Source organism: Hemiscyllium ocellatum, chromosome 8 (assembly GCF_020745735.1).
Source record: "Hemiscyllium ocellatum isolate sHemOce1 chromosome 8, sHemOce1.pat.X.cur, whole genome shotgun sequence".
NCBI classification, from domain to species: Eukaryota; Metazoa; Chordata; class Chondrichthyes; order Orectolobiformes; family Hemiscylliidae; genus Hemiscyllium; species Hemiscyllium ocellatum.
This window is the reverse complement of record NC_083408.1, coordinates 78,305,929-78,331,586: the sequence shown is the minus strand read 5'-3', so window position 1 is coordinate 78,331,586 and position 25,658 is coordinate 78,305,929. Positions and strand designations below refer to the sequence as shown.

General features: G+C 37.9%; 1 protein-coding gene across 2 annotated transcripts in view; it reads left to right on the top strand.

The window, feature by feature from the left end:
* The window catches only part of tecpr2 (tectonin beta-propeller repeat containing 2), a 119,562-nt gene that overhangs the window by 66,180 nt on the left and 27,724 nt on the right, over positions 1-25,658 (top strand). Inside the window, exons 14-18 of one of the 2 annotated variants that reach the window (XM_060829252.1) lie at positions 205-445; positions 3,073-3,162; positions 7,115-7,348; positions 16,996-17,144; positions 19,835-19,897. In XM_060829252.1, the coding sequence (XP_060685235.1) occupies positions 205-445; positions 3,073-3,162; positions 7,115-7,348; positions 16,996-17,144; positions 19,835-19,897 (777 nt within the window). The remainder of the gene's footprint in view (positions 1-204; positions 446-3,072; positions 3,163-7,114; positions 7,349-16,995; positions 17,145-19,834; positions 19,898-25,658) is intronic. The other variant, XM_060829253.1, reaches the window with a different exon arrangement.

Genomic DNA, 25,658 nt, shown 5'->3' with positions numbered 1-25,658 from the left:
TTTGTCTCGTGTATTATTGGTACAAACTGGATATTAAATCTCAGTTTATGGATTGGGACACTATGAAATTGCTTTTTTGATACTTCGTTAAACAACTTTGCTATTTGGGTTCTTTCCTAGTAAAATGTACATTTCAAAAGTTGTTATTTTTTGACAGCGAAATTTGGGTTATTGTTCTTTTTTAAAAGGCATTTTGTATTGTAGGTGAGCGTTACAGATTATGTGGTCTTCGATCAGTGCAACATCTTCCAAACAATAATCCATGCAACACATACTGTTGCCACAGTTGCTCATGCTCCAGTAGAAAAAGTAGCAGACAAGCTGCGAGGTGCCTTATGGTCGCAACAGCCTCCATCTCAGCCAAGTCTCATCAGCGTTAACAGCAGTGGTGTGTGGATTACCTCAGGGAAAAATGAGTTGCACGTGGCAAAGGGAAATCTATTAGGTTTGTCAGAATTTTGAATTGTAAATTAAATTTTTTATTGTTTCTCTATGATTTGTGGCCATATTTAAGAAAATAAAGTTTTGAATGTTGTCTTAAGTTTTATATTGTTGATCCTATTGTTTCACTGACTTGGGCATCCGTCAAATTTCAGTGCAATGTATTGTTGTTAACTAATAGGACAGCAGCAACCTTTATCTGGCTCTGCCGAGGTCAATTATGCAAGCTATTGGAAGGTGCACATCACTTCTCTGTAAACAGTACTGCAATTCTTTGACACTGTTCTGAATTCTAACTTATCTACTGCTTCTCATCATAAAATATGGGATAAAAACATTTTTGTGCAATGCATGTCCTTTACTGAAGAGTTAATACCCACTGTTTTCTTTCTACAAGCTACATCAGAATATATATATGGAAAATAGTATTCAATTTATCTGGCATATCTAACTGTCTAGCAAAAGTATTGAGTAAAGTCAACCAGAGAAATCAATGCAATTTGACATTGTCTTAAATGTTTTAACAGTATCTGAGAATTAAAATGGAATGGTTGTTTTCTTGCCAACTTTTTGAAAAAGTTTTGAGTATCAGAAAATGCATCTTGTTATTGAATGTGTAAATTAATTTATGTTTTGACTGTGTTACAACCAGCTGAGGAGGGGTACTTAGCTCCTCTCTTGCCAACTGACTCTTGATCGATTGCAATAAGTATTTTTATTTCTTTTTTCGCATGCAGCTGTCACACTTCAATTAAAATGTAACTAACTAATCAAACTAAAGGAGACAAATTAAGTATAAGGCTTTCTTGAATGAAAGAAAAATGACATTTTCTTCCAAAGTAGTGATGGGGAGTGGAGGCTGTGGGAGTATGAGGTGGAGTGTCTATGGGGATAGGATGGTAAAAGTAGTAGCAGTTTAAAGTTTTTAAAAGTGCTCAAAGTGTTAGTTTGTAAACCTGGGTTCTGACTTTTAGCAGTTGTTTTGTTTCTTCAGCCATTGGCATAGTTTGGAAATCTTAAGCTGTCAGTGAATGTTATTGGTCCAAATTCCTTTTTTCACCAGGGATCAGAAAAACCAGAGCGAGAATGGCAGAGAGTCCATCTTCCAATTCTTGCTTACAAAACCATTTTTGTCTGGTCTCACCTTAGCTGCCCAGAAGTAACTGGTGATGTGGTCCATTTGTATATTCCTGAGTATGCTCATTTTTTTTTCTAAACTTGCCTCTACCAGCAGCCTTTCATCTCGATATGCAACTTTCTGAGATACAGATCTGAGATTCAGTTCCATTTTATAACAATGTTAACTATGGTTTTGACTGGCATGTATTTATTGATTTCGTGAGTTTGGTGCAAACTGGTCAGGTGATTACAGCAGCCATTTTGGTCCACATTTGTGCCTGAAGGTATCAGATTTTAAGATAAGATGATGGAATGTCAATGTTGATAATCCATTTCACTACAATTTTAACAAATTTATAGCTGTTTCTTATTGTAATGTCCTGTGTAGTCAGTAATTTTGTTCATTGTGATATTGCATCGGATTAAAATACAGTAAAGCCCTGGTATTTGCAAGGGGATACATTCCCAGAAAAACCCTGAAGTAATACAACTGCAAATGGCACACAAGTTTTATAATTAGAGTTAAGTAGATCAGTTCCCAAAATTTTGATATCAACTAACATTTGTTTCTTTAAATAAAAATGATATTAATGGAGAACTTTAACAATTTCAAATGTCAGTCTCAGCTGTAGGTTCAATGCAAACTTCTATTAAATGCCACGCTGATTGGATAACCTCACTTTGAACAGAAACAGTTAAGAGATTTGTTATTTTATCCAAATGCAGTTTTTAAAAAAAAACTAATGGAAAATTCTTTATTTTCCTCATTCTCCCTGGACAGTGAAAGCTGTCTTTACTGGGTTCACCAGTTGATAGAAGCAATCTGATTCTGAATCACTGTGGGGACGAGGAGGCCAAAATAATTGTTCAGTCCCAGAATGCATGTTTTTGATATAAAATTAATTCACCTTGACAGAAAAAGTTAGTTTTAGTTGGAAGGCAACAAATGATTGTAAGATTGAGACCAAGTGCATCATGATCAACATTAGAGACTGAAGATTCAAATGTAGGTCATTTTTGATATGATGGCTGTATAGATTTGCAAATTACACTCTCCAGGGTGCAGTTATATGGTGTATTTTAGTCTGGGAGCAAAGATCAATTGGCCTTGCATCTGACAAAAAAAAAAGTCATTTTTTATCATGACATGTCTCATTAAATCTTGAGTGTAGTGTATCCTGTGACAACTGTGGTTAAGCGAACATTAATGATGTAATGGAGTACAGTGCACAGAATGCTTCGCACAGTGAAGCGAATCCTCAAATGGTAGACTTTGTTGTGTTTGACCTCTGTATTAATTTCGACTGTGAGGGAATTAAAGTGGGAATGTTCTAAACTCTATTTTTGAGGTGCTAATAATCAGAACTAAAGAATATGTTATCGTTCAGTACTTACCCCTAAGCGGAGCTGTTATGTCAACATATTTTTACTTTTGTCTGTTAACACTGCGAGCTGAGTTTAACCTCTCCATGTTAGTAAGCTATTAAAATGTTATTCTGTTTACTTCTATAGCAACATATTGGAAAACAATTGTACCTCGAGGAACTGTATCAGCTACAAAATGGGCTTTTGTCCTGGCTTCCATGGCTCCTACTAAAAAAGGTTAGTCTCTGCCACATGTAACTGTGTTAATAGTTCTTGCACTAGCATCTATTTTACATTGTAAATTTCACACGGGCAAAAGCAACTTCTTGACTATATTGGGTTTAAGAGCATAAGACTTTTTTTGTGTTCCACAGCTTGCCAAGTAGTTCCAGAATTCCCTTAATGTATCTGAATACATAGAATCTATCGAATCCCTAGAGTGTGGAAACAGACCATTTGGCCCAACAAGTCCACACCGACCCTCCGAAGAGTAACCCACCCAGACCCATTTCCCCTACCACTCTATGTTTATGCCTGACTAATGCACCCAACCCACACACACTAGGCAATTTAGCATGGCCAGTTTACCTAACCTGCACACCTTTGGATTGTGGGAGGAAAACAGTGCACCTGGAGGCAACCCATGCAGACATGCAGGTCCCTAGTGCTGTGAGGCAGCAGTGCTGACCACTGAGCCACTGTGCCGCCCTAAGTACTGACTTGCTTACAAGCGTAGTTACTGAGACAAGAAAAAGCTTAGAAAGGGAAAAATAGAAAGTTGAAAGGACAAAAATCTTGAAATGCACAGATCTGTTACTATCTGTAAGGAGTAAAGATGGGTTATCATTTTTTATGCAGATTCTTCATCAGAATCGGCAAGTCAGCACCCTCCTTGAAGGATGCAGCAGAAATTTGGAAGGAGAAGGGGACAAATTAGATGACAGTGGGTTTAATTCTGAGCTCTGAGGTCAATTCCAGATCAGAATAATGAATGAATAACTGCTTTAACTGCTGGCCATGTTTACTCATGGGATATTAGGCCTCTCTCACTGTGCCTGCATTAATTGTTAGTCCATAATTGTCTTTAAACTAAGTTTCACACTGGGCCATTATAGATGGAAGATAAGAGTCAGCTACATTGCTGTGGGTTTAGAGTCATGTATGCAAAGTAGATATGGAAAGTAGGTTTCTTTTCTCAAAGGACATTAATGAAGTAAATGGGTATTTATAACTGTGGACAATATATACATGTTTGTCACTTTACCAGCTGTTAATTTTAGATTTTTGCTGAATTCTAATTTCAGCATCTGCCATAGGAATGGGACTTATATTTCCGCAATCTTCTTCAGGGATTCTGGATTATTAGCCTAGCGACATTATCCCTATGCCTACTATGTCCCCAATAATTTCTTTGAGACGTTTTCATAGTTTAATATTACTGAGTGATTTTTAAGCCATCTCCAAGGGCAGTTGAGAGTCAATTGCTGTGCATTTATAGTCGCATGTAGGTCAACTTCCTTCCCTAATGGACATTAGTGTTTTACCCAGTAGTGAACTAGATGTGCTGTTTTAGGACAGCTGACAGTGCTTTTGTCGTTAGACTTCTAATGCAATTTTTACAAATTCTAGTTTCACTTTCTGCCAATTGTGGAATTTAAACATCAGACTCAGACAATAGTCTGGGTTTCTGGATTATGCAACAATACCACTGGGCATCACTTCACTTGAAATGTAATCATTTCTCTTTGACTTGGCTTAACAAATAAACATAGCCTGAAATTGCTACCACTTGGCTAAGTCATTTGCAAGCCAAAAGAGGTTGCTATGAGAAGCAGGAAAAAAGATCTCACACTGATCTGAGAATGGGACTTTTTGAGAGTTGTCGCTAAGACAGTGTAAAAGTTGGTAATTTTCCTTGAATCATTGGAAAAATTAGATAGAAACCATGTTGGAGATGTTAGTGTATGATTTCAGCTACATGTTTTTTTTCTAATACAGAGACTTCTTTCCCCAGCCCCAACACTGAAGTAAAAGAAAATGATGGTTGGGAGTAGGAAACAAAACTGAGGCTGCAGGGAAACCATAGATACTGTAACTGTTATGAGAATAAAAACTCAGTTTATTGTAAGATTTTCTAAAGTACGAAAAGAGTAAACAAAGGCCTGGATAAAGTTAAATAACCATCACAGTTGCGAAATAAATAACTCCCCTTAGGTGTCCTACATTCTTATGGATCCTGTCAATTTACATAAAATGATACGTCATAAACACGAGAACATCATACAATTTGCTATCATTTATGAATAGTTTAGCACCAGTGGATGTAAAACCAATCCCTGAAGAGGGATCCCTGAAGATCCCTGAAGAATTTGCAAATGACAGCGGTGCTGTCCAACTTCCCAGGTGGTGATTAGGACTGACAAAATTATATTTTTTAAATCATCAGAGAATTTACCATTAGTTCCATGAACCTCAAGTTTTCTTGAATATTTGAGTAATGTAACTCCATCATTTAGCTGTTATCAACAAAACTGGTAACTTCAAAGCTTTCCAAAACATGATTTATTGCTTCTAAAATCAAGAGTTAAAGCAGGTCATAAATTGCTGACACAAAATATTTTCATTTCCTCAAAAAATCTTTGCATTCTATCAGTATTTGTAAGCACTTCTAACTAGTGCTACAGAAAGGAAAGATTTTGTACCTGCATAAAACTTAATGTAAATCAAAGGTACCAGATGGAATGAAAACCTGAGTACACTTTCCCATGGAGCTTTCTGGAATGATTGGCTAAATGCAGGAGTTAAGAATCTGAATTAGCAGTCCCTTGTTGACACAGGTGTGCTACAGCATGCATTAGGCTGCAAAACCTATTGCCTTTCAGTGCCCTTCTCTTATTCCTTTAAAGTTTTACCACTGGAATAAAGAAACTTGGTGTACAGGTCAGTCATAGAGTCATAGAGATGTACAGCATGGAAACAGACCCTTCGATCCAACCCGTCCATGCCAACCAGCTATCCCAACCCAATCTAATCCCACCTGCCAGCACCTGGCCCATATCCCTCCAAACCCTTACTATTCATATAACCATCCAAATGCCTCTTAAATGTTGCAGTTGTACCAGCCTCTACCACATCCTCTGGCAGCTCATTCCATACACGTACCACCCTCTGCATGAAAAAGTTGCGCCTTAGGTCTCTTTTATATCTTTCCCCGACCCCAGGGAAAAGACTTTGCCTATTTACCCAATCCATGTCCCTCATGAATTTGTAAAGCTCTATAAGGTCACCCTTCAGCCTCCGATGCTCCAGGGAAAACAGCCACAGCCTGTTCAGCCTCTCCTTGTAGCTGAGATCCTCCAACCCTGGCAACATCTTTAGAAATCTTTTCTGAACCCTTTCAAGTTTCACAATATCTTTTCAATAGGAAGGAGACCACAATTGCACGCAATATTCTAACAGTGACCTAACCAATGTCCTGTGCAGCCGCAACATGACCTCCCAACTCCTGTACTCAATACTCTGACCAATAAAGGAAAGCATACCAAGCACCTTCACTATCCTATCTACCTGCGACTCCACTTTCAAGGAGCTATGAACCAGCACTCCAAGGTCTCTTTGTTCAGCAACACTCCCTAGGATCTTTACCATTAAGTGTATAAGTCCTGCTAAGATTTGTTTTCCCAAAATGCAGCACCTCGCATTTATCTGAATTAAATTCCATCTGCCACTTCTTATGATCTAATAAATGATGGATTAAGCTCAGCGGGTTGAATGACTGATTCCTGTTGCCAGACTTTTAAAAGCCATTTTCTTTCTTAGAATTAACTCTGCCCCTCTTGTTCTAATGGCTGTGATGGGAATTATTAACCTGCTGTATTGCAGCATTTAGTCTTTTCGTATTAAAAATTATTACATTCTAAAGTAACATGACAAAAAACAATTAACTTTTAAAATGTTTGTTTCAAAATAATTTGTGTTACACAAACAAATTATAGTTCTGAAAAGACTGCTAAATTATGGTCTGTTTCTTCCTTTACTATTTGTCTTCATAGGTCCATTTGTTTTACAACCTCCTTCTATGAAAATCTCCCAGGTGACTTTTTGTCTGCATCTGAGCTCATTGGAAATTTGGTTAATTTGCTGTCGAAATAATGAACATTAGTTTCCTCTGTCATTTTATCTTCCAAAGGAAGCTTTCTGTGGCTGGGACAAAGCAACAAGGACCTCTTCTGCATCAGTGACCAAAATCCTGAGTTTCGCCCCTCAACTGTACAGTTACCTCCTGATGTAGAGATGGTGCAGATTTCTGCTAGCCATGACGCAGTCTGGGGCCTGGACTTGCAGGGCAATATTCACATTAGGACATTGTCAGAAAACTGCCCAAGTGGGATGCACTGGACCAAACTGGATCTTACACAGTTAGGTAAGGTTTTTGTTTTAAATGCCATCATGTTACAAGAAGCTCTTTATTTTCTGAATAGTGCACATACATTGGCTATGTCCAAATGTATTTACTCCGTCTTTCTCCTATCTGCACATTCAGTGCGTTGAGAAGGTGTTTCTACTCTTTACATCGATGTTTTTCTAGTTTTACTGAAACTGTTGAGTCATATCAAGCACAAGACATTGCCTTCACCCCCACTCACTGTGCGAGTCCAGATGACTGTGTGGCCTGCCTTGGGCCAGGGTTTAGGATGTCTGCTCAGGGCTGGTTAGGACTTTGGAGTAGGAGAGGGAGGATACAGTTGTCATGGTCCAGTGGTACTGACGACGGAGTAAGTTCTACATAGTCAGTATGCGGAGCTAAGTACTAAATTATGAAGCAGCATATTAAAGGTCATAATATTTGCATTATTACCTGAACCATATGCAAATTGACACAATCATTGATGTCATAGAAACATACAGAACAGAAACAAAGAATTTGGTCCAACTTGTCCATGCTGACCAGATATCCTAAATTAATCTAGTTACATTTACCAGCATTTGGCCCATATCGCTCCAAACCCTTCCTATTCATATACCAATCTAGATGCCTTTTAAATGTTGTAATTGTACCAGCCTCCACCACTTACTCTGGCAGCAAATTCCATACATGTACCATCCTTTGTGTGAAAAAGTTGCCCCTTAGGTCTCTTTTATATCTTTCCCCTCTCACCTTAAACCTATGCCCTCTAGTTCTGGACTGCCCTACCCCAGGGAAAAGATCTTGTCTATTTACCCTATCCATGCCCCACATAATTTTATAAACCTCTATGAAGTCACACTCCGCCTCCGATGCTCCAGGGAAAATAACACCCACATATTCAGCCTCTCCCTATAGCCCGAACCGTACATACCTGGCAACATTCTTGTAAATCTTCTCTGAACCCTTCCTAGTTTCACAGTGTCCTTCCTATAGCAGAGAGACCAGAATTGAATGCAATAACCAATGCCCTGTACAGGTGCAACATGACCTCCCAACTCCTGTACTCAATGTATTGACCAATAAAGGCAAGCATACCAAACACCACCTCCACTGTCCTATCTACCTGCGACTTCACTGTCAAGGAACTATGAACTTGCACTCCAAGGTGTCTTTGTTCAGCAATACTCCCCAGGACCTTACCATTAAATATATAAGTCCTGCCCTCATTGGCCTGTCCAAAATGCAGCATTTCCCATTTATCCAAATTAAACCCCATCTGCCACTCCTCAACCTACTGGCCCATCTGATCAAGATCCTGTTGTACTCTGAGGTAACCTTCTTTGATGTTCACTACACCTCCAATTTTGGTGCTATCTGCAAACTTACTAAACATACCCCCTATGTTCGCATCCAAATCATTTATATAAATGATGAAAAGCAGTGGACCCAGCACCGATCCTTGTGGCACACTGCTGGTCACAGGACTCCAGTCTGAAAAACAACCATCCTTCACCATCCTCTGTCTTCTACCTTTGAGCCAGTTCTATGTCCAAATGCCTACTTCTCTCTGTGTTCCATGTGATCTGACCTTGCCAACCAGCCTCCCATGAGGAACTTTGTCGAATGCCTTATTGAAGTCCATATAGATCACATCTACTGCTCAGTCTTCATCAATCCTCTTTGTGACTTTTTCAAAAAACTCAATCAAGTCATAGGGCAAATTGGGGAATTGAGTTGGGCTGAAAGACTGTTAGTTAATGAGATAGGTTGGCAAATTAGATTAAAGATGAAAATGTGTTGCTGGAAAAGCACAGCAGGTCAGGCAGCATCCAAGGAGAAGGAGAATCAACATTTCGGGCATGAGCCCTTCTTCAGGAATGGCTCCTGAAGAAGGGGTCATGCCTGAAGAAGGGGTCATGCGTGAAACGTCGATTCTCCTTCTCCTTGGATGCTGCCTGACCTGCTGTGCTTTACCAGCAACACATTTTCAGCTCTGATCTCCAGCATCTGCAGTCCTCACTTTCTCCCAAATTAGATTAAAGGATACATCAGTTGAGATGCTGTGGCAGGCACTTGAGGGGTATTTTAAAATATACAGAATAGATATTAGGAGAAACGGATTCTGGTTTGTGGGGCATTGGCACCTGTGCTGGGAAAGTGAAGTCTCAGCCAATGTGATAGTCTTGTGCTGGGCCAGTATTCTTGCCAACTATAAGACTATGGAAGTAGAGATGATGTTTAACTAAATAGTTGGGGCAAGAGATGAAATTTGGAAAGATGTGATCTATCAAAGAGCAGATCCAAGGCCAAAGAGAAAGTTATTTATAAGGGACGAGGTAAATCAACCACGATGGGGAGGGAAAGAATGTGTGAATCTCAGAGTAATGTGTCAGATAAGATGAGAATTTGCAAAGAGTAAAAGTAGAGGCAGTGTATCATTACACACACAGCATTGAAAGCAAAACAAATTAACTGAGAGCACAAGTGGAAATGAAATGAATAAATATGATCTGATAGCTATGTCAGAGATATGGCTGCAGCATGACATGGATTAAGATCTCAATATTGAAGGGTACAGGAAATATAAGAAACCAGGAAAAGGTAGTTCTGTTAGTTCATGTTGGAATTAGCTTAATGGAAAGGGATGACCTGTGTTCAGCAAAGCAGGATATGGAAGTAGTTTGGCTAGAAATCAGAAATATAAAGGCAAGGATTAACTTGTGTGAGTGGTGCACAAGACCACCTAATTGTAACCATATGGTAGGGTGGAGCAGAAAAGAAAAAATAATGAGAGTTTAGCAGAAAAATATGATAATCATGGAGATGTTAATTGATACATGAACTGGAAAATTCAAATGGACAAAGATATCTTGGTGAGTTTTTGGAATATCATTAGGATAGTTCCTTAAAACAGCATGATCTCAAGTTGACCTGAGGGTAGACTATTCTGCATTGAGAGAGGATTAGTTAATGATCTTATAGTGAAGGCACCTCTAAGTAGCAGTGGCTATAATATAGTTGAATTTTATGTTCAGTTTGTAGATAAGAAGTGTGGGTTTGAAACTATTCCTTAAAACTTAACTAAGGAGAATAAAACCTCTTAAAAGCAGAACAATGAGGTAGATTGGCAAGTTAGGTTAAAAGATACATCAATTGAAATGCTGTGGCAGGCACATGAGGGGTATTTTAAAGTACGCACGAATAGATATTATACACCTGAGTAAGAAATATTTCAAGGGACAGACCAACTATCTGTTAGTAACTAGAAATTGTCAAACATAGCACCAAATGAAGAAAAAGCATTTCATTTTGCAAAGACAATTGGCAAGTCAAAAGATTAGACAGAATATTAAACAAAAAACACAAACAGACCAAAAAATAATTAGAAGGCAAAGCTATCCAGAATTATAACAGTCATTCAATGAAAATAGTTAACAAAATGAAAAGTGAGATGGATAATTGATAAGGAAACTTGGAGAATTGGCAGATATGTGGAATGGGTATTTTGCATCAGCCTTTACGATCGAAGATATCAGGAATAGTGTTAAATCAAGAAGTAGAAGGGAAGGGGGATGGACCTCAGGAAAATCACAATCACCTTAGAAGTAGTATTGAGTAAATTGTTGGAGCTGTAGACTGACAAGTGCCTGGATTCTGATGACTTTCATCCTAGGCTGTTAAAATAAGTGGTTATTGAGATAGTTGATGTATTGGTTTTAAGTTTTCAAAGTTTCCTTGTTTCAGGATGGTCCCATTAGATTGGAAGATTGTGAGTCCATCTCCTTTATTCAACAGGAGGGGAAGGAAGAGAAAGCAGGAAACCTAAAGTTAATGTTAGACAAAATGTTAGAAACTATTAAAAAAGGCTACAGCAGTACACTTGGATATGTTAAAGGTAATGAGGTAGAGACAACATAGTTTGTGCAAATGAAGTCCTGTTTGACCAGTCTTTTAGAGTTCTTCGGGGAGCTAAGACCTACTGTTGATAAAGAGGAACTAATGGATGTGACGTGCTTTGATTTCCGGAAGGCATTTGATAAGGTACTGCATCAAGGCTATTGCAGAAAATAAAATCTCAAAATGTAGGGAGTGACATATATTAGGATGGCTAGAAGATCGGCTAACAGGAAGCAGAGTAGATATAAATGGATTGTTTTAAGTTAAGCAGGATAGAAAGAATGGTGTGACACCAGGATCAGTGCTGGAATCTGAACCGTTTTCAATTTATACTTGCATGAAGAGACAGAAGGTGTGGTTGCCAAATTTGCTGATGAAGCAAAGGTAGATAGCAAAGTAAATTGTGAAAAGGATACAAGGAGGTTAAAAAAATAGCGGTAGGTTAGGTGAGTGAACAAATGTATGGAAGACGGAGTATAATGTATGAAAATGTGAACTTGTCCATTTTGGCAGGGAGAATAATGAAACAGCATATTATCTAAGTGGTGAGAGATTGCAAAACTTTAAGATGCATAAGGATTTGGGTGGCCTCTTGCATGAATGACAAAAGTAAGGTACAACAAGTAATTAGGAAAACTAATAGAATGTAATAATTTTTTGAGAGAGAAATTGATTGCAAAAGTAGAGAGGTTAGCTTCAGTAAGACAGAGCACTGGTGTGACCATGTCTGGAGTACTGAGTACAGTATTGATTACCTTATTCAAAAAAGGATTTACATACATTGGAGGCAGTTCAGGGAAGATGTATCAAACTAATAGTTGGAATGAGTGGGTTGTCTTATGAGGATAGGTTGGACAAGCTAGGCTTGCATTTGAGTTTAGTAGAGTAATAGGTGACATTATTGTAATACGAGAGAGGTCTTGGCATGGTAGATGTGGAGAGGAAGCTTTACAAATGTCAGTGTTAAAAAATATCTGTTTTAAATGGATGACATTAAAGAGATTCTTTTCTCAGAGGATTCTGAGTCTTTGGAACTCTTCCTGAAAAGATGTTGGGATCATAGATCTTGAATGTTTTTAAGCCAAAGGTAGCCAGGTTCTTATTGAGCAAGTGGGTGAAAGGTTATTAGAGATTGGTGTAAATGTGGATTTGAGTTTACAATTAAATGAGCCATGATCTTGTTGAGTGGTGGAACAGGGTTGAATTTAACATTCAATTTCAGAGGCAAAATCTTGAGTCAGAAGCAACACTGCTAAGCTTGAATAGGGTTTTACAAAGGAATGAGGGCAGACTTGGGAGCAGTGGATTGTGAAAGGAGCTTAGCAGCAACGATAGTTTGGGAACAATAGCAGATATTGAAAAACAAATCCGTTAAATGGCCTATTCCTCTAGTTTGTATGTTCTGTCCTGTAGATGGTGGACAGGTATAGGAGAGGGAGCAGGTCAATTACTTAAGGGATTCCTAGCCTCTAACCTGCTATTGTAGTCACAGTATTTAGATCACTAATCCAATTCATTTTGTGCTCAATGGTAACTTTAAGGACGTTGATTTTGGAGGACTCGGCAATCATAATGTATTAAACATCAAGGTTTAATGTTAGATTTGTTGGATATGGTAATTGCTTAGCATTTGTAAAGCACAATTTTTATATGCCGTTTGTCAGCCCAAGCCTGGATATTGTCCAGGCCTAGCTTCGCTCTGGCATGGAATTAAGAGTGTAATGAAATTACTGTCAATTGTCAGAAAACGACGTTAGCCATCGCTAATGCCCTGGAAGGAACCCATGAAGGAAGCTGCTGTTCTTACCTGGTCTACCCCACATGTGACTTCAGACTCTCAGCAATGTGGTTGACTCTTAACTTCCCTCTAGGAAATTAAGGATGGGCAAGTTCCTGCCTCTGAAATTGAATGTTAAATTCAACCATGCTCTGATCTCACTTTACTAGGGGGCATTTTACTGTGACATCATCTGTTAAAACTTGCCTCATTGCACATCACCAGATCAAAATAGCCTGCTGCCTGGTTGGATTCACAATATATTGTTCAAGGAAACTGTCTTGAAAACATTGAATTCTTCCTCATAGTTTTTTTCTCTGCCAATCTGAGCATCCCAATCTCCAAGAAGATTAAGGTCATCCCTGATTAGTGTGCTGCCTTTGTTACATGCCCTCATTATCTCTTCATTTGTTCTCTGTCCCACCAATTTAGCTACTCTTAAGGGGCCTAGAGACTCCTACTGGTTGATTATCCTTCCCTGCTGCCTACTTATTATTTATACACTTAATAGTTTATAGGAACAAATAATTTGATTAGTTTTTGTCTGTGTGAAACAGGGCATGCATTTGATAATTTCTGGTGTCCTTGTTTACAGTCATTATGCAGATTTAGTGGGCAGTCTTGAGTGTTCTGTGTGAAGGCAGCTGTTTGGCGCATTGAGAGATGCTGCTATATAGAATCAAATATTTGTTGATGCAGATCATGCAAATTAAACATAGATTCTTGAATATGAAGGAAATAGGATGTTTTATGGGCAGCTGAACAGTACTATTCAACAAGTAAAATTTAACCTTTTTTTCTCATTGCTTTATTCATTAGTTTATCACTTGAGATGATCTGAGAGTAGTTCCTTGTCATAATCCAAAAATAGTCTTGACAGACTGAACAAACTTAATTTCGTAGCTTAGTCATGGCCTCCTTCATTAATTTGAAAATGCAAAAACAAACTTTAAAGTTATATAATAGTGCTTCAACTAATCAAATTAAGATTTATTACAGTACTTGTAGCTATACAGAATTCATAAATTATCAATAATCTTCAATGTATCAGCAGAAATAGAAATGGAGTGTAAAGCTGGGGAATTGTTGATGATTTTATTTGTCGGTGGAAAAGCTTGTGGGCATTCTTCTATCGAGAGAGCTTACTGTGTGTTGCAGCATACCTCAAATGGAAAACTAAAACAGTGTTGCAGAGTAGGTGTTATCCGACCCTGTGCTTTGGATCATGGTGACGTTGTTTAAAATCGAAACATTTTAACAGCTGTGTCATCATGTGATTAGTCTAGTGATAGCCAAAGCGTATGACATGTGACATTTTGATAACTGCTGATGTAGTAACCTTGTGTGAAAATATCCAAATGCCAAGTTGTGTCCAATATTCAAGGTTTTTTTCACATTCTGTATGATTTAAGGTAGATTATTGAATCTTTCATAAACTGTTGTGAACCATTGTCCAATTGTCATAGTAATCTGATTATTTTACGTCTTGCATGCTTAAGTCTACATGTTTCTTAAACTGAGCAGCGATTCACTTGTAGTAAAATCAGTGATTACACAGGGGGAGAAAAAAGTGTATATGTACGCACATGTGCACATGCTCAAGCTTACATAGACGCTTGGATCTATTCATAGCTGTGGCCTCATTCAGTTGACAACATTATAACCTAAGTCAGAAAATGGAGTGTTGAATTCTCACAAGTATAGTGTTCCTTGTTCCCTTTTTAGTGCTGAGATGTGATAATTGACAGGCACTATCTTTTGACTGAGAAGTTACAAGGAGTCTTCTCTGCTTACTGTGGTGATTGCGACATGTACAAACAACCCCATAGCACTGTTGCAAAGCAATGAGGAATTACAGCCATTATTCCTCCCTCAATGTAAACTATTAAAATTGGCTTACCCACTATTTTATCTAATTTCTATTGTTAGCATCTTCGTGTGCCAAGGAAAACTGCTGTGTTCAACTAAAACGTGTGAGCTTCCAAATTAGTTATTTGATTGCTTTATTCTGAGGCCATTCCTATATAAATTGAAGTTTATTTTTAAAAAGAAGCATGCTTAACTTACTGCATGCAATCTACATCAGCCATACAAATACAACTATGAAACTATGAAATACCTCTTAGAGCCACTGGTTTAGTGATTTCCTTTGTATGTCAGTAAAAATGCATCATGTTTCAACATCTCTGCTTTATAACACAGTTATATTTACAAACCAATTCACTCTGTGCACATAGTTGAAAAAGCATTCCAGAGACAAATGGAAAGAATTTGTCGTTGCTGAACCATGATGTTGCTGATGGAATGTTAACCTTGAAATATTTAGCTGTATGCAGCTTTTGAAATGCTGCTTCTGGCTAAGTCATATGAAATACTGTACAGTATAATGATAGCTATTCTAGTATTTTTCTAGTATTTGTACCATGATACTTCTGTCAGTGTAGTGAGAGTTCTTTTTTGTCTCTTAAACTGTCTGTTCCTGTGGCAGAGCTTATTATTTAAATTGAAATTTAAATTGCCTCTGTTCAGTGAACACTGTCTAAATTACGTTATCTTGAGAAAGTAGTGGTGAGCTGCTGCCCTGATCTGCTGCAGTCTTTGGAATGTAGGGGCATCTGCAGTGCTGCTGGAAGGGAGTTTCAGTATTAGTGAAGGAATAGTGAAATCTTTCGACTCAGGATGGCGTGTGGTTTGGAGGGAAACTTACACGAGTTCCCATGCGTCTTGTCCTTCTGGGTGGTAGAGGTTGTGAGTTTAGAAGGTGCTGTCAGAGGAGCTTTGGTGAATTACTGTGGTGTGTCTTGTAGACAGAACACTGTATGTTGATGGTGAAAGGGGTGAACATTGGAAGGTAGTGGATGTGGTCCCAATAAAGGGGGTGCTTTGTCCTGAATTGAAGCTCCTTGTACGTTCTTGATGTTGTACCATGCAGCCAAGTGGAAATTATGCCATCATATTCATGCCTTATGCTTTGTAGGTGATAGATGAGTAGTGGAGATCCAGGAGCTAAAATATTCTCCACAGAAGTCCTAGCACCAGACCTGCACTCGTAGCCATGATATAGAGTTGATCCAGTTCAGTTTCCAGTCAGTAGTAACCCCAAAAATGTTGACAATGGGTTTTCAACATATAATACCATTGAACATCAAGAGTATTCTCTCTCATTGGAGATGGACATTATCTAATATTGTATTCTTCTTAGTTTATCCTTATGCATTCTTTGTTCCCCTTTGGGGAAATTGGGGAAGTGGTGGAAGAATTCATTGGCCATGGAATAAGAATTCATTTGGCCTACAAGTCCAGGAGGGGATGGAACACAGAACTTTTGGCTGAGAGAGATACTATCACTACTACAGTACCTCCATATAAAGTATATTGAGCTGAACATATCACCCTGGCTTTCTACAGAATTCAAATAGTATTTAATTAAGTTTGCCTTATCAACTACCCTCTATATCTCTCCGAAAAATGGTTATTTGCCATATGAAGCTAACTAATCTTTAGTCTCTAACAACTAAGATATGTCATTTCCAAGGAAAACTGAAACTACTTCAAAGCATTTCTTTTCAGGAATACTTTTCATCCTACTTCAAATAGTTCCTTTTGTCTGCTAGGTGCAAGTACTATTTGTGGGGTTTAGGTGTTCTAGCTATAGTGAAATGATGGCACAGGTAATTCTGCAGATAATCATTGTTTTAGGTTATACTTGTCCATATCGTTTAGCTTCCTAAACATTGGCTGGAGCCTTAGGTAGTTGATGAAAATAGAGCAGAATAAAATGATGCAGGTTAACAACTGCATTTGCTTTCCTCTCTCACTGTCACTTGGAGCTGTCAATTTTTCACTCCTGCTTAGAGATTTAACTTCTCCACAGCATTTAATATCACTTCCAACTATGTTTCTTATCTGAAACTTCAGTGCTAAGTGCTTTATTTTCAGATGCAGAATGGCTGCATTCAGTGTGACTAAATATTTTTCATCTCTTCAGGCAGTATAAAACTATCAAGCTTAGCATGTGGAGGGCAGCATGTATGGGCTTGTGATGTTGATGGAATTATTTACTTTCGTGTGGGGACACAACCACTGAACCCCAGCATGATGCTTCCTGCTTGGATAACCATTGAGCCGCCAGAACAGGTAAGCACCTAAAATATATATCTATCTTCATTTTGCTTATTATAGCAAAGGATGTCTGTAATGGGAACTGAACAGCTTCTGCACTTTGGAAACCCAGCATTAAGAATATCCAGCTTATGTGTAAAGTTATGTGTCAAATTCATTGTTGACTGCTCTAATATTACACCTTAACAAAAAAAAATTCAATGAATACATCGGTGTCATTTTTTTAACTTCCCAAATTAGTCCTGTTTATCATTTCTCAGTCACTTGTCATTGGGGAAAGTTTTGCACTGCACTGAGAAGCTCCAATTGCATTTCTTCTGAAAAATGAGACTCCACATGCACAGCTATTTGCAGGATCATTGAGCTTGCTCAGCAGTAATTATCATAGTGCCACAGAATTGTTACAGTGCAGGCTGAGGCCATTCAACGCATCATTCCTGCACCAGTTCTATTACCTTGTGCCAATCTGCTGTATTTTCCCCATATCTCTACAACTATTCCTACCCAAATAATCATCCAATGTCCACTTGAATGCTTCAATTGGACCCGTCTCCATCACATTTGCAGGCAGTGCATTCCATACCTTAACTACTTACTCATATCATCCATGTTGGCAATTTGCTACATTTGCACATCACTTTAAGCCTGTGCCCTCTAGTTCTTTTCTTCTGATATGAGCAGGAAAAGCTTCTTCCTGTCTATTCTATCTGGCCCGTTCATGATTTTGAAACCTTAACCAGATCACCTCTTAAGGAGAACAGTTTCAATGTTTTCAATCTGTCCTCATAACTGAAGTTGCCTATTCCTGGAACCCATTCTTATAAATTACTTCTGCGTGCGGTTCAATACATTCACATCTTTCTGTAATGTGGTGCCCATTCTGTACACAATACTTCACCTTGTAATTTCAATACCACCTCGTTGCTCTTGTATTCTATACCCCTATTAAAGTAGAGGACACTATGCTTTATTAACTGCTCTCTCCACCTGTTGTTCCAACTTCAATGAGTTCTCTTCATATGTACCCATCTCCTACTGCTCCTGCACCTTTAAGAAGTGTACTCCTTACAATTTGTAGGAAATCTCTGTTGAGCTCTGTTGCATTTAAAAGGAAGGTACAGAATTACAAGGGAGAAGGGTGTAGAGTCATAGGGATGTACAGCACAGAAACAGTCCCTTCGGTCCAACCCGTCCATGCCGACCAGATATCCCAAACTAATCTAGTCCCCCTTGCCAGTACCCGGCCCGTTTACTTCTAAACCCTTCCTATTCATATACCCATCCAGATGCCATTTAAATGTTGCAATTGTACTAACCTCCACCATTTCCTCTGGCAGCTCATTACCCATACCACCCTCGGTGTGCAAAAGGTTGGCCCTTAGGTCTCTTTTATATCTTTCCCCTCTCAGCCTAAACCTTATCCCTCTAGTTCTGGATTCCCCCCCCCCACCCCAGAGAAGAGACTTTGTCTATTCATCCTATCCATGCTCCTCATAATGTTGTAAACTTCTATAAGGTCACCCCTCAGTCTCCGATGCTCCAGGGAAAACAGCCCCAGCCTATTCAACCTCTCCTGACCTAAACAGGCTGCTTATATATAATAAATCAAAGAACTACCAATACTGGAATTCTGAAACAAAAACAGAAATTGCTGGAAAACTCAACAAGTCTGGCATAATCATTGCAGAGAGAGTAGAGTTAACATTTTAAGAAGGTGAGTTCTTCAGAACTGATAGGAGCAGTATATAAAGGTGGTATATAAGCTGAAGACAAGGAGTGGGAGTGTGGGGAAGGAGTGAATGAATAGGTGGCAATGGAGTCCAGAAGGCCTGCATCTGTACTTTGAAATTTTATTCCATTCTAATTCCTTAGCCTGGCCAATTTGCTACTTGTTCCCTCTTGTATATTGCTTAGATTTAAATAGCAACAGAGAATGAGTACAGTGATGTCACTGATTGCATTTGAAGCTGTGAATCATAACTTATTTTTCCAATGTTCCATTCTTTCATTTCCCCATACTAAAACCCACTTTTCTCATTGCTTGTGGTCAGTAAGTATTGTCTCATTCGGAGCTGTGATTCCATAAGTGCTTTTTTTTTGTGTGTAACCATAGAGATTTGGGTAGCCTGTTTGACTGCAAAAAGTGAGAACCGTTTTTAACCTTTGCCAGCATCAGTATGCACACTGTACAGTAGAGGATTGTAAATGTGACCCAAATAATAGAACATAAAGACTGGTGGATTACTTTTCCCATTATCAAATACAGGTCATTGAGGATAATTGTAGCTTCTGCTATATTTCACTGGTTGAGATCAATTAAATTTACTACAGAGAATAGGTACTTTTTAAATTTATATCATTTACTGAAACTCTGAATAATTTACTTCGAAGGATACCCTAAAGTCTATTTTTAAAGCTTGATATTAAAATAAGCCTGTTCGTGAGTCATCTTAATGTTCAAACTGTACTTAGAGTAAAATATTCATACTGAGGACCAAATGGTACTCCTGATAGCTTTATTTAGAAACAACACTGGCATTTGTTTCGCAATGCAAGTCCGCAAGTTGGCTAGATTGAAGATGGTATGGAAATCTATGTCACTTGTAAATGTAACTCTTCCACCACATTTTGTCCTAACTACTGCATGGCTTTGTAACTGATGCAAGTGATTTTCAGTACACCTTGGGTTTTCTGCACCTGTACAGATCAACTTTATCCAGAGTAACTGTTGCAAAGTTAATGAAGATTGTGACCTCAAACTGAATAGGGTAAGCCACCTGCATATAAGATATAAAAATTGTTACAAATGGGGTTCATAAAGTTCCAGTAAGGGCTATAATGGAAAGCAAAAGACAAGGGTTTACCCAAATTCAGGCAGGACTGACACCTGATAAGAGATTAGATTGATTAAGACTGCATTGTGTTACGACAAGGGGTAAACCCTCCTGCTTAATTTAAACCAGCAACACAGAAAAGATCTACCCGATGTAGTAACCTGCGAAAATTCGAGAGGCCAAGAACTTTTGCACGTAAAAATTAACAACAACTTAAAGTATAATAAAGAATAATCAATTAACAACTATTTCCAACTCTAACCTATCTTTTACTTTCCCTTCTATAATATTAGTCTGATAAAACTCAAGATTAAGATTTACCAAAAATTTTAATTTTCAAAACCAGCCAGATGTTGAATCTTCACTTATATCTTCCTCAGTCTTTTTCTCTTCTTCTTAGGGATTACTGTTTCACAGGTTACTGATCAATAAAGGACCTTTAAGAGAGCTATTGTCCGAGCAGTCTGCAGATGCTGGTGGCTTCGCAGTTCTCCTCCCAACTGTTCAACTTTCTCCAGTCTAATACCCCCAAAGCATCTGATTGTGTCATTGGCTTTTAAGATTGTCAATATACTAAATTCAACTTGATTAGAGTTTGGGATTTTTGGGGGTATAATTTAAATTGATTGGCCTAATTCAAATTTGTTTTTGTCTCCAGGCAACCAGCTACCCTGGCTGCTCGATCACATTACATTCTGTCTTGCTCAGAATATTTGCTGCTGTCAGGTAGTTCTGCTTGCTTTTAACTCTCTTAAAGGTACAGTGCGTCCACATCTTCATGATGATTGACTCGAGTTTAAAAAAATGAAGGAGCTTAAAAAATCCTTTAAAATTCAAACAGACTAGACAAAGTAAACACAGGAAAGATGCTCCTGATGACCAGAGCGTTCAGAATCGGGGCTCGCAGTCTAAAAATATGTGGTGGGCCATTTAGGACTTAGATGAGGAGAACTTTCTTCTCCCAATAAATGATCAGCCTGTGGAATTCTCTTCCACAGAATTCTCTAGAGGTCTAAAATTTGAATGTTTTCAAGAAAGTGTTAGATGTAGTTCTTATGGCTAAAGTGATCGGAAGGTTTGGGGAGAAAACAGTTATGAAGTAGTGATTTGGATCATCAGATCGAAGGGTAGAGCAGGTTTGAAAACTTGAATAGCCTGTGCTTCTATGGATTTGAGGAGATTTTGCGTTAAGAAAATGACAATGAGAAGATAGTGAGAGCTGATATATGGTTAATCTTGCATGGTTTCCGATGCAATTATTCATGGGTACTATTTCTAGCCCACTGCCTTAGCATAATATCAGTGGACATGAGGTTAGTTTCTATATTTATACCAAATTTATCCCATTCTGTCTCATCCTGGCATTTCTACTGCTCCAAAACAGAAAAACACTAAAGAATATGAGAAGTGACCAAAACCCACTCAGAGCTGATTTTCTTGTTTGAAGAGTCTTTAAGAATATTGATCTTCTGATAATATTTATCAAAGGTACTAGACTAATTAGTTAAACTCTTTGTGAGCAGCTGTTTACAACCATTAATGTCCAAATTTGAGTTCCTAAATTATTTGTATCAACATTTCAGACAAAATTAACATTAATGCTTACCAACTTCCTTTCATGTTCCATACAGACTCTTAAACAAATAAAATTAATTATTTCTTGGTAATTTATTGAAGTCAGCCAATATTCAGGAACTAAAGTTAGAATCATAGCTGTTGTTAATGTAAACATTGATTAGGAAAATAATTAGGTTCCGAAGGTTTGGTTGCAGTGATTCGGCTTTAACTATTAACTGATGGTCAATCTGCAGTTGAGCTTTAAGGTGAATATAAGTTGATGAAGTTAATATTAGATTGAACTGTTTGGAGAATTGATAAATTAACAGCACTAGATAACCAGAATATTTTTTTTTTAAAGATATTTTTATTAGAAATTTAATATTTTGACAGATTTACAAAAATAAACAGAACTTGCAAGCACAAACATTAATATAAAAATAGATCTTAAATATATAATCATCAAAATTCAAAGGAATGATACTAAAGAAGAAAGAAAAACAATGAAACTCAGTTAACTACTAATCTAATCCACAATTATCCAGAGTGTATAGTTGAGTCACTTACATCCTTCAAACAAGAGAAAATGTTCTCTAATACACTCATAACAGTATAATAAAAAGGAAACTATTTCCAAACAATAAGAGCAAAAAAAAAAATGTTTGAATGGAGATCCTCCCCCCTGTTCTCAGGGGGCCTTACTTCCTTTCTAAAGGTCCACCATATCCTCTCCCAAACAGTGTCCCACCCTTGACCCGGGCGCTCCTTAATAGGATTTAGATATAATACCGAGCTAGAGTTGACAGTGAGCGCCCCACCCCCACCCCTCCCCACCCATACCTGAGTATATCTGATACATCAATGCCACGTACAAACACACATAACTATAAAATTACAACTCCAACAAATTACAATTAAGTATAATAACATAAAATAGCAAGAGAAGACAACCCTGCTCCCAGAAGCAAAAGTAAAGTAGAGTAAAGTATCCACTTCTCCCCACGGAGTGTGGAAGAGGCAAGCCAACATAAATTGTCTCTTACGATTTATTTAAACGAGTCTAAAAGTTCCTTAGCCTCTTCTGGTGATCTAAAATTATACTCAGATCCTTCGTGGGTAAAGCATAACGTCGCTGGGTAGCGTAAGGTGTATTGAATATTTAAGTTCCTTAGACATTTCTTCACCTCACCAAACGCCTTCCTCCTTCGTGCCAAAGCCGGGGAGAAGTCCTGAAATAACATAATCTTGGATCCTTCATGAATCATAGCTTTAGGATCCTTTCCAGATAACCAGAATATTAAATAGATTAAATCCTATGTGTTAGTAGTTCGCAATGTTAGCAGAGCTTCTGTGACCTGATCTTTATGAGCTGATGTGGTTGAGTGGTATTAGCCTTCTGAGACATGAGAGATATTAACCTCTATTAGTGCTAGATTCCCTGCTTCTAGCTAAGTTTGCCTTATGCCTTGGTAACCATATTTGAACTAACTACCTTAAATTTCACATTTTAATTAATCTTTGTGCAGCTTCCCCAGTCAGAATCTTAACATATGTGGTCTCCCCACCCTTAGAAATGCACATTCGTATTTTAGACATAGCTGCCATTTAACCAAAGTAATACAAGATGAACCAGAAACTGAAGATGCAACTTCTCTGTCAAAAACATTATTGTGCTCATATACAATTTCCAAATTAAATTCATCATTTGTCTGACATATTGGAAGAGTTCAATGCTCTTGTGCCAATTACCTTACAAAGCCCTATTCATAACCATCCAGATAACATCAGACTAATGTGACACCATAACTTGGATATGCCAGATTACTTGTTCATTCCTTGCATCAGGCCTTTGCGAAGAAACAATCTCCAGTCTGTAATTATGATTTTAATTGTGTTGTACCTAAAATTGCCTTCCAGCATGTAATCTTCAGTATTGTAGTCAGAGGTGATATTGACAACTATGATCTGGCAGACTAACTAAGCATTTGCTTTGTGAATGACCTTTGTAAGATTACAAGTGCTATTCTGAAGGTAGGTTGAGAAAACTGGTCCCTTGTATTTTCTAAGCATGCATTGTCTATGATAATTTTAATTAGGTTTTTCTTTCAGTTCAAAACTCAACTTGTGAGTGGATTTTTAAAAATCTATCATATTGTTGATTATCTCAAGGGATGAATTGTAAAGCTAGACGTTTTTCACGAAGTTCTTGGACTTTAGATCTGTGTGAAGTTTTGTATCACCTAGGAAATATTTTGGGGTCTTGTAACAAGGTATGTCTACGGGTGGACATGTAGAGTCCTTACATGCATCAACAGGACCGTCTAGATGTTATCTAATATGTAGAGTGCTTTGGAGTGCCATTAGGATCGAATAATTGCTCCTAACCTAAGAATGCTGTACAGTAAGACTTGATCTATATTCATTCAGGGTTCATTTATTCTAGTTAATTCAGTATTTTATGGACAACTTTAACATAGTAAAATGCTCAGGCTGTAATCATCCTTTTCATAATCTCAAAAAAAATCTCAAATTCAAATGTCAGGAATTGATTTGAGTGGATTTGTCAATAGGGAACTTCAGAAGTAGTATTTATGATTGAAATGAGTAGAAGTTTGTTTATTTGCAACGTTGATAAATATCAAAATGTTTTTAAGTGAAGATAAATAAGTCTTGCAGCAAATGGGTGAACTCTGTCTCTGGGATAAAAATAACTAAAAGTAATTCAATAAAACTGCAAACTTCTTGGCTATTTGAGTGCTCCACGGAAAATAATCCATGCATTCTAGTTACACGTGTTTTGAAGGCCTTTCGTCCACAAGGCATATTTAGTACCACGTTGCTTTTAGAACATGATTTGGAGATGCCGGTGTTGGACTGGGATGTACAAAGTTAAAAATCACTCAATACCACGTTATAGTCCAACAGGTTTAATTGGAAGCACCCTAGCTTTCGGAGCGACGCTCCTTCATCAGGTGACTATCATCAGGACTATCACCTGATGAAGGAGCGTCGCTCCGAAAGCTAGTGTGCTTCCAATTAAACCTGTTGGACTATAACTTAGTATTGTGTGATTTTTAGCTTTTAGAACACTTCTTTTTTCACCTACGTAAGCTGGAATTCTTCTATTGAAGGTAATTATTGTGTAAATGTGTAACAGTCAGTATGTGACAGCAAGTTTTCAAAGGGAGTATTGATGTTTTTGTTAGGAAAATTCTCTTCACTGAGATTTTATTACATTTATGGCAGTTTCTTATCTGTAGAAAATCTGTTGTACTGAATGAGCCATCAGTTCACAGTCCAAATTAATCCTGGTTTTAGCACTTTATGATTTATTTCTTTTGGAAAACAAAATCAAGCAATACACTGGAGACAAGAAACAAATTGTCTGAGAAGCAAAAAAGGAAATATGACAAGTTAAATAATCAAATTCCCTTCATCCTAAGGCCTCAACGGTTTACATGGGCTTTGGACTAAACTAAACAAAACAACACAAGTCAAATATTTTGCAAAGCTGATGCTACTTGAATGTAGTCCACACTCCTTATGGCCATGGTGATTTGTTTGTGATTTGAAACCGTGCAACTTCATTGCATGTTCAGATTTCGGATCTTTCTTGGCACATGTTAATGCATCAACTAAATAATGCAATGCTAAGGGAAGTACAACCAAGTTACCAAAAGACTAGATGTGACTGTTTTATTGGTTGTTTGTATTAATTCTGATCCTGTAGCTTTGTTTCACTGTGTCTAGAACAATACTTAGATTAAAGCAGCATCTCCCATTCTGACCCACCCTGAAAGTCCATGAATTCTTTTCTGGTGTGCAAATCATTGCGAATTAGTTAGACTTTCCTTGGCAGTCTGTAGTTGTAAAAGAGGGGTAACTAGCTCTTATATGCCTAGATGTAACTCCAGACGCACAGTAATACGGTTGATCCTTAGCGTCCTCTGAAATGGCCAAGTTAGCCACTGCAAAGAAGTCAAATCAGAATAAATCCAGACATTAACTTGGACACAGAAAAGATAATGGCAACCCCACCTAGCTGACCTGCAAATTCTTCCTCACTAACACCTGAGGATTTGTATCAACATTGAGAGAGCTGTCCCATAAACTAGTGAAGCAACAATCTAATAGAAGT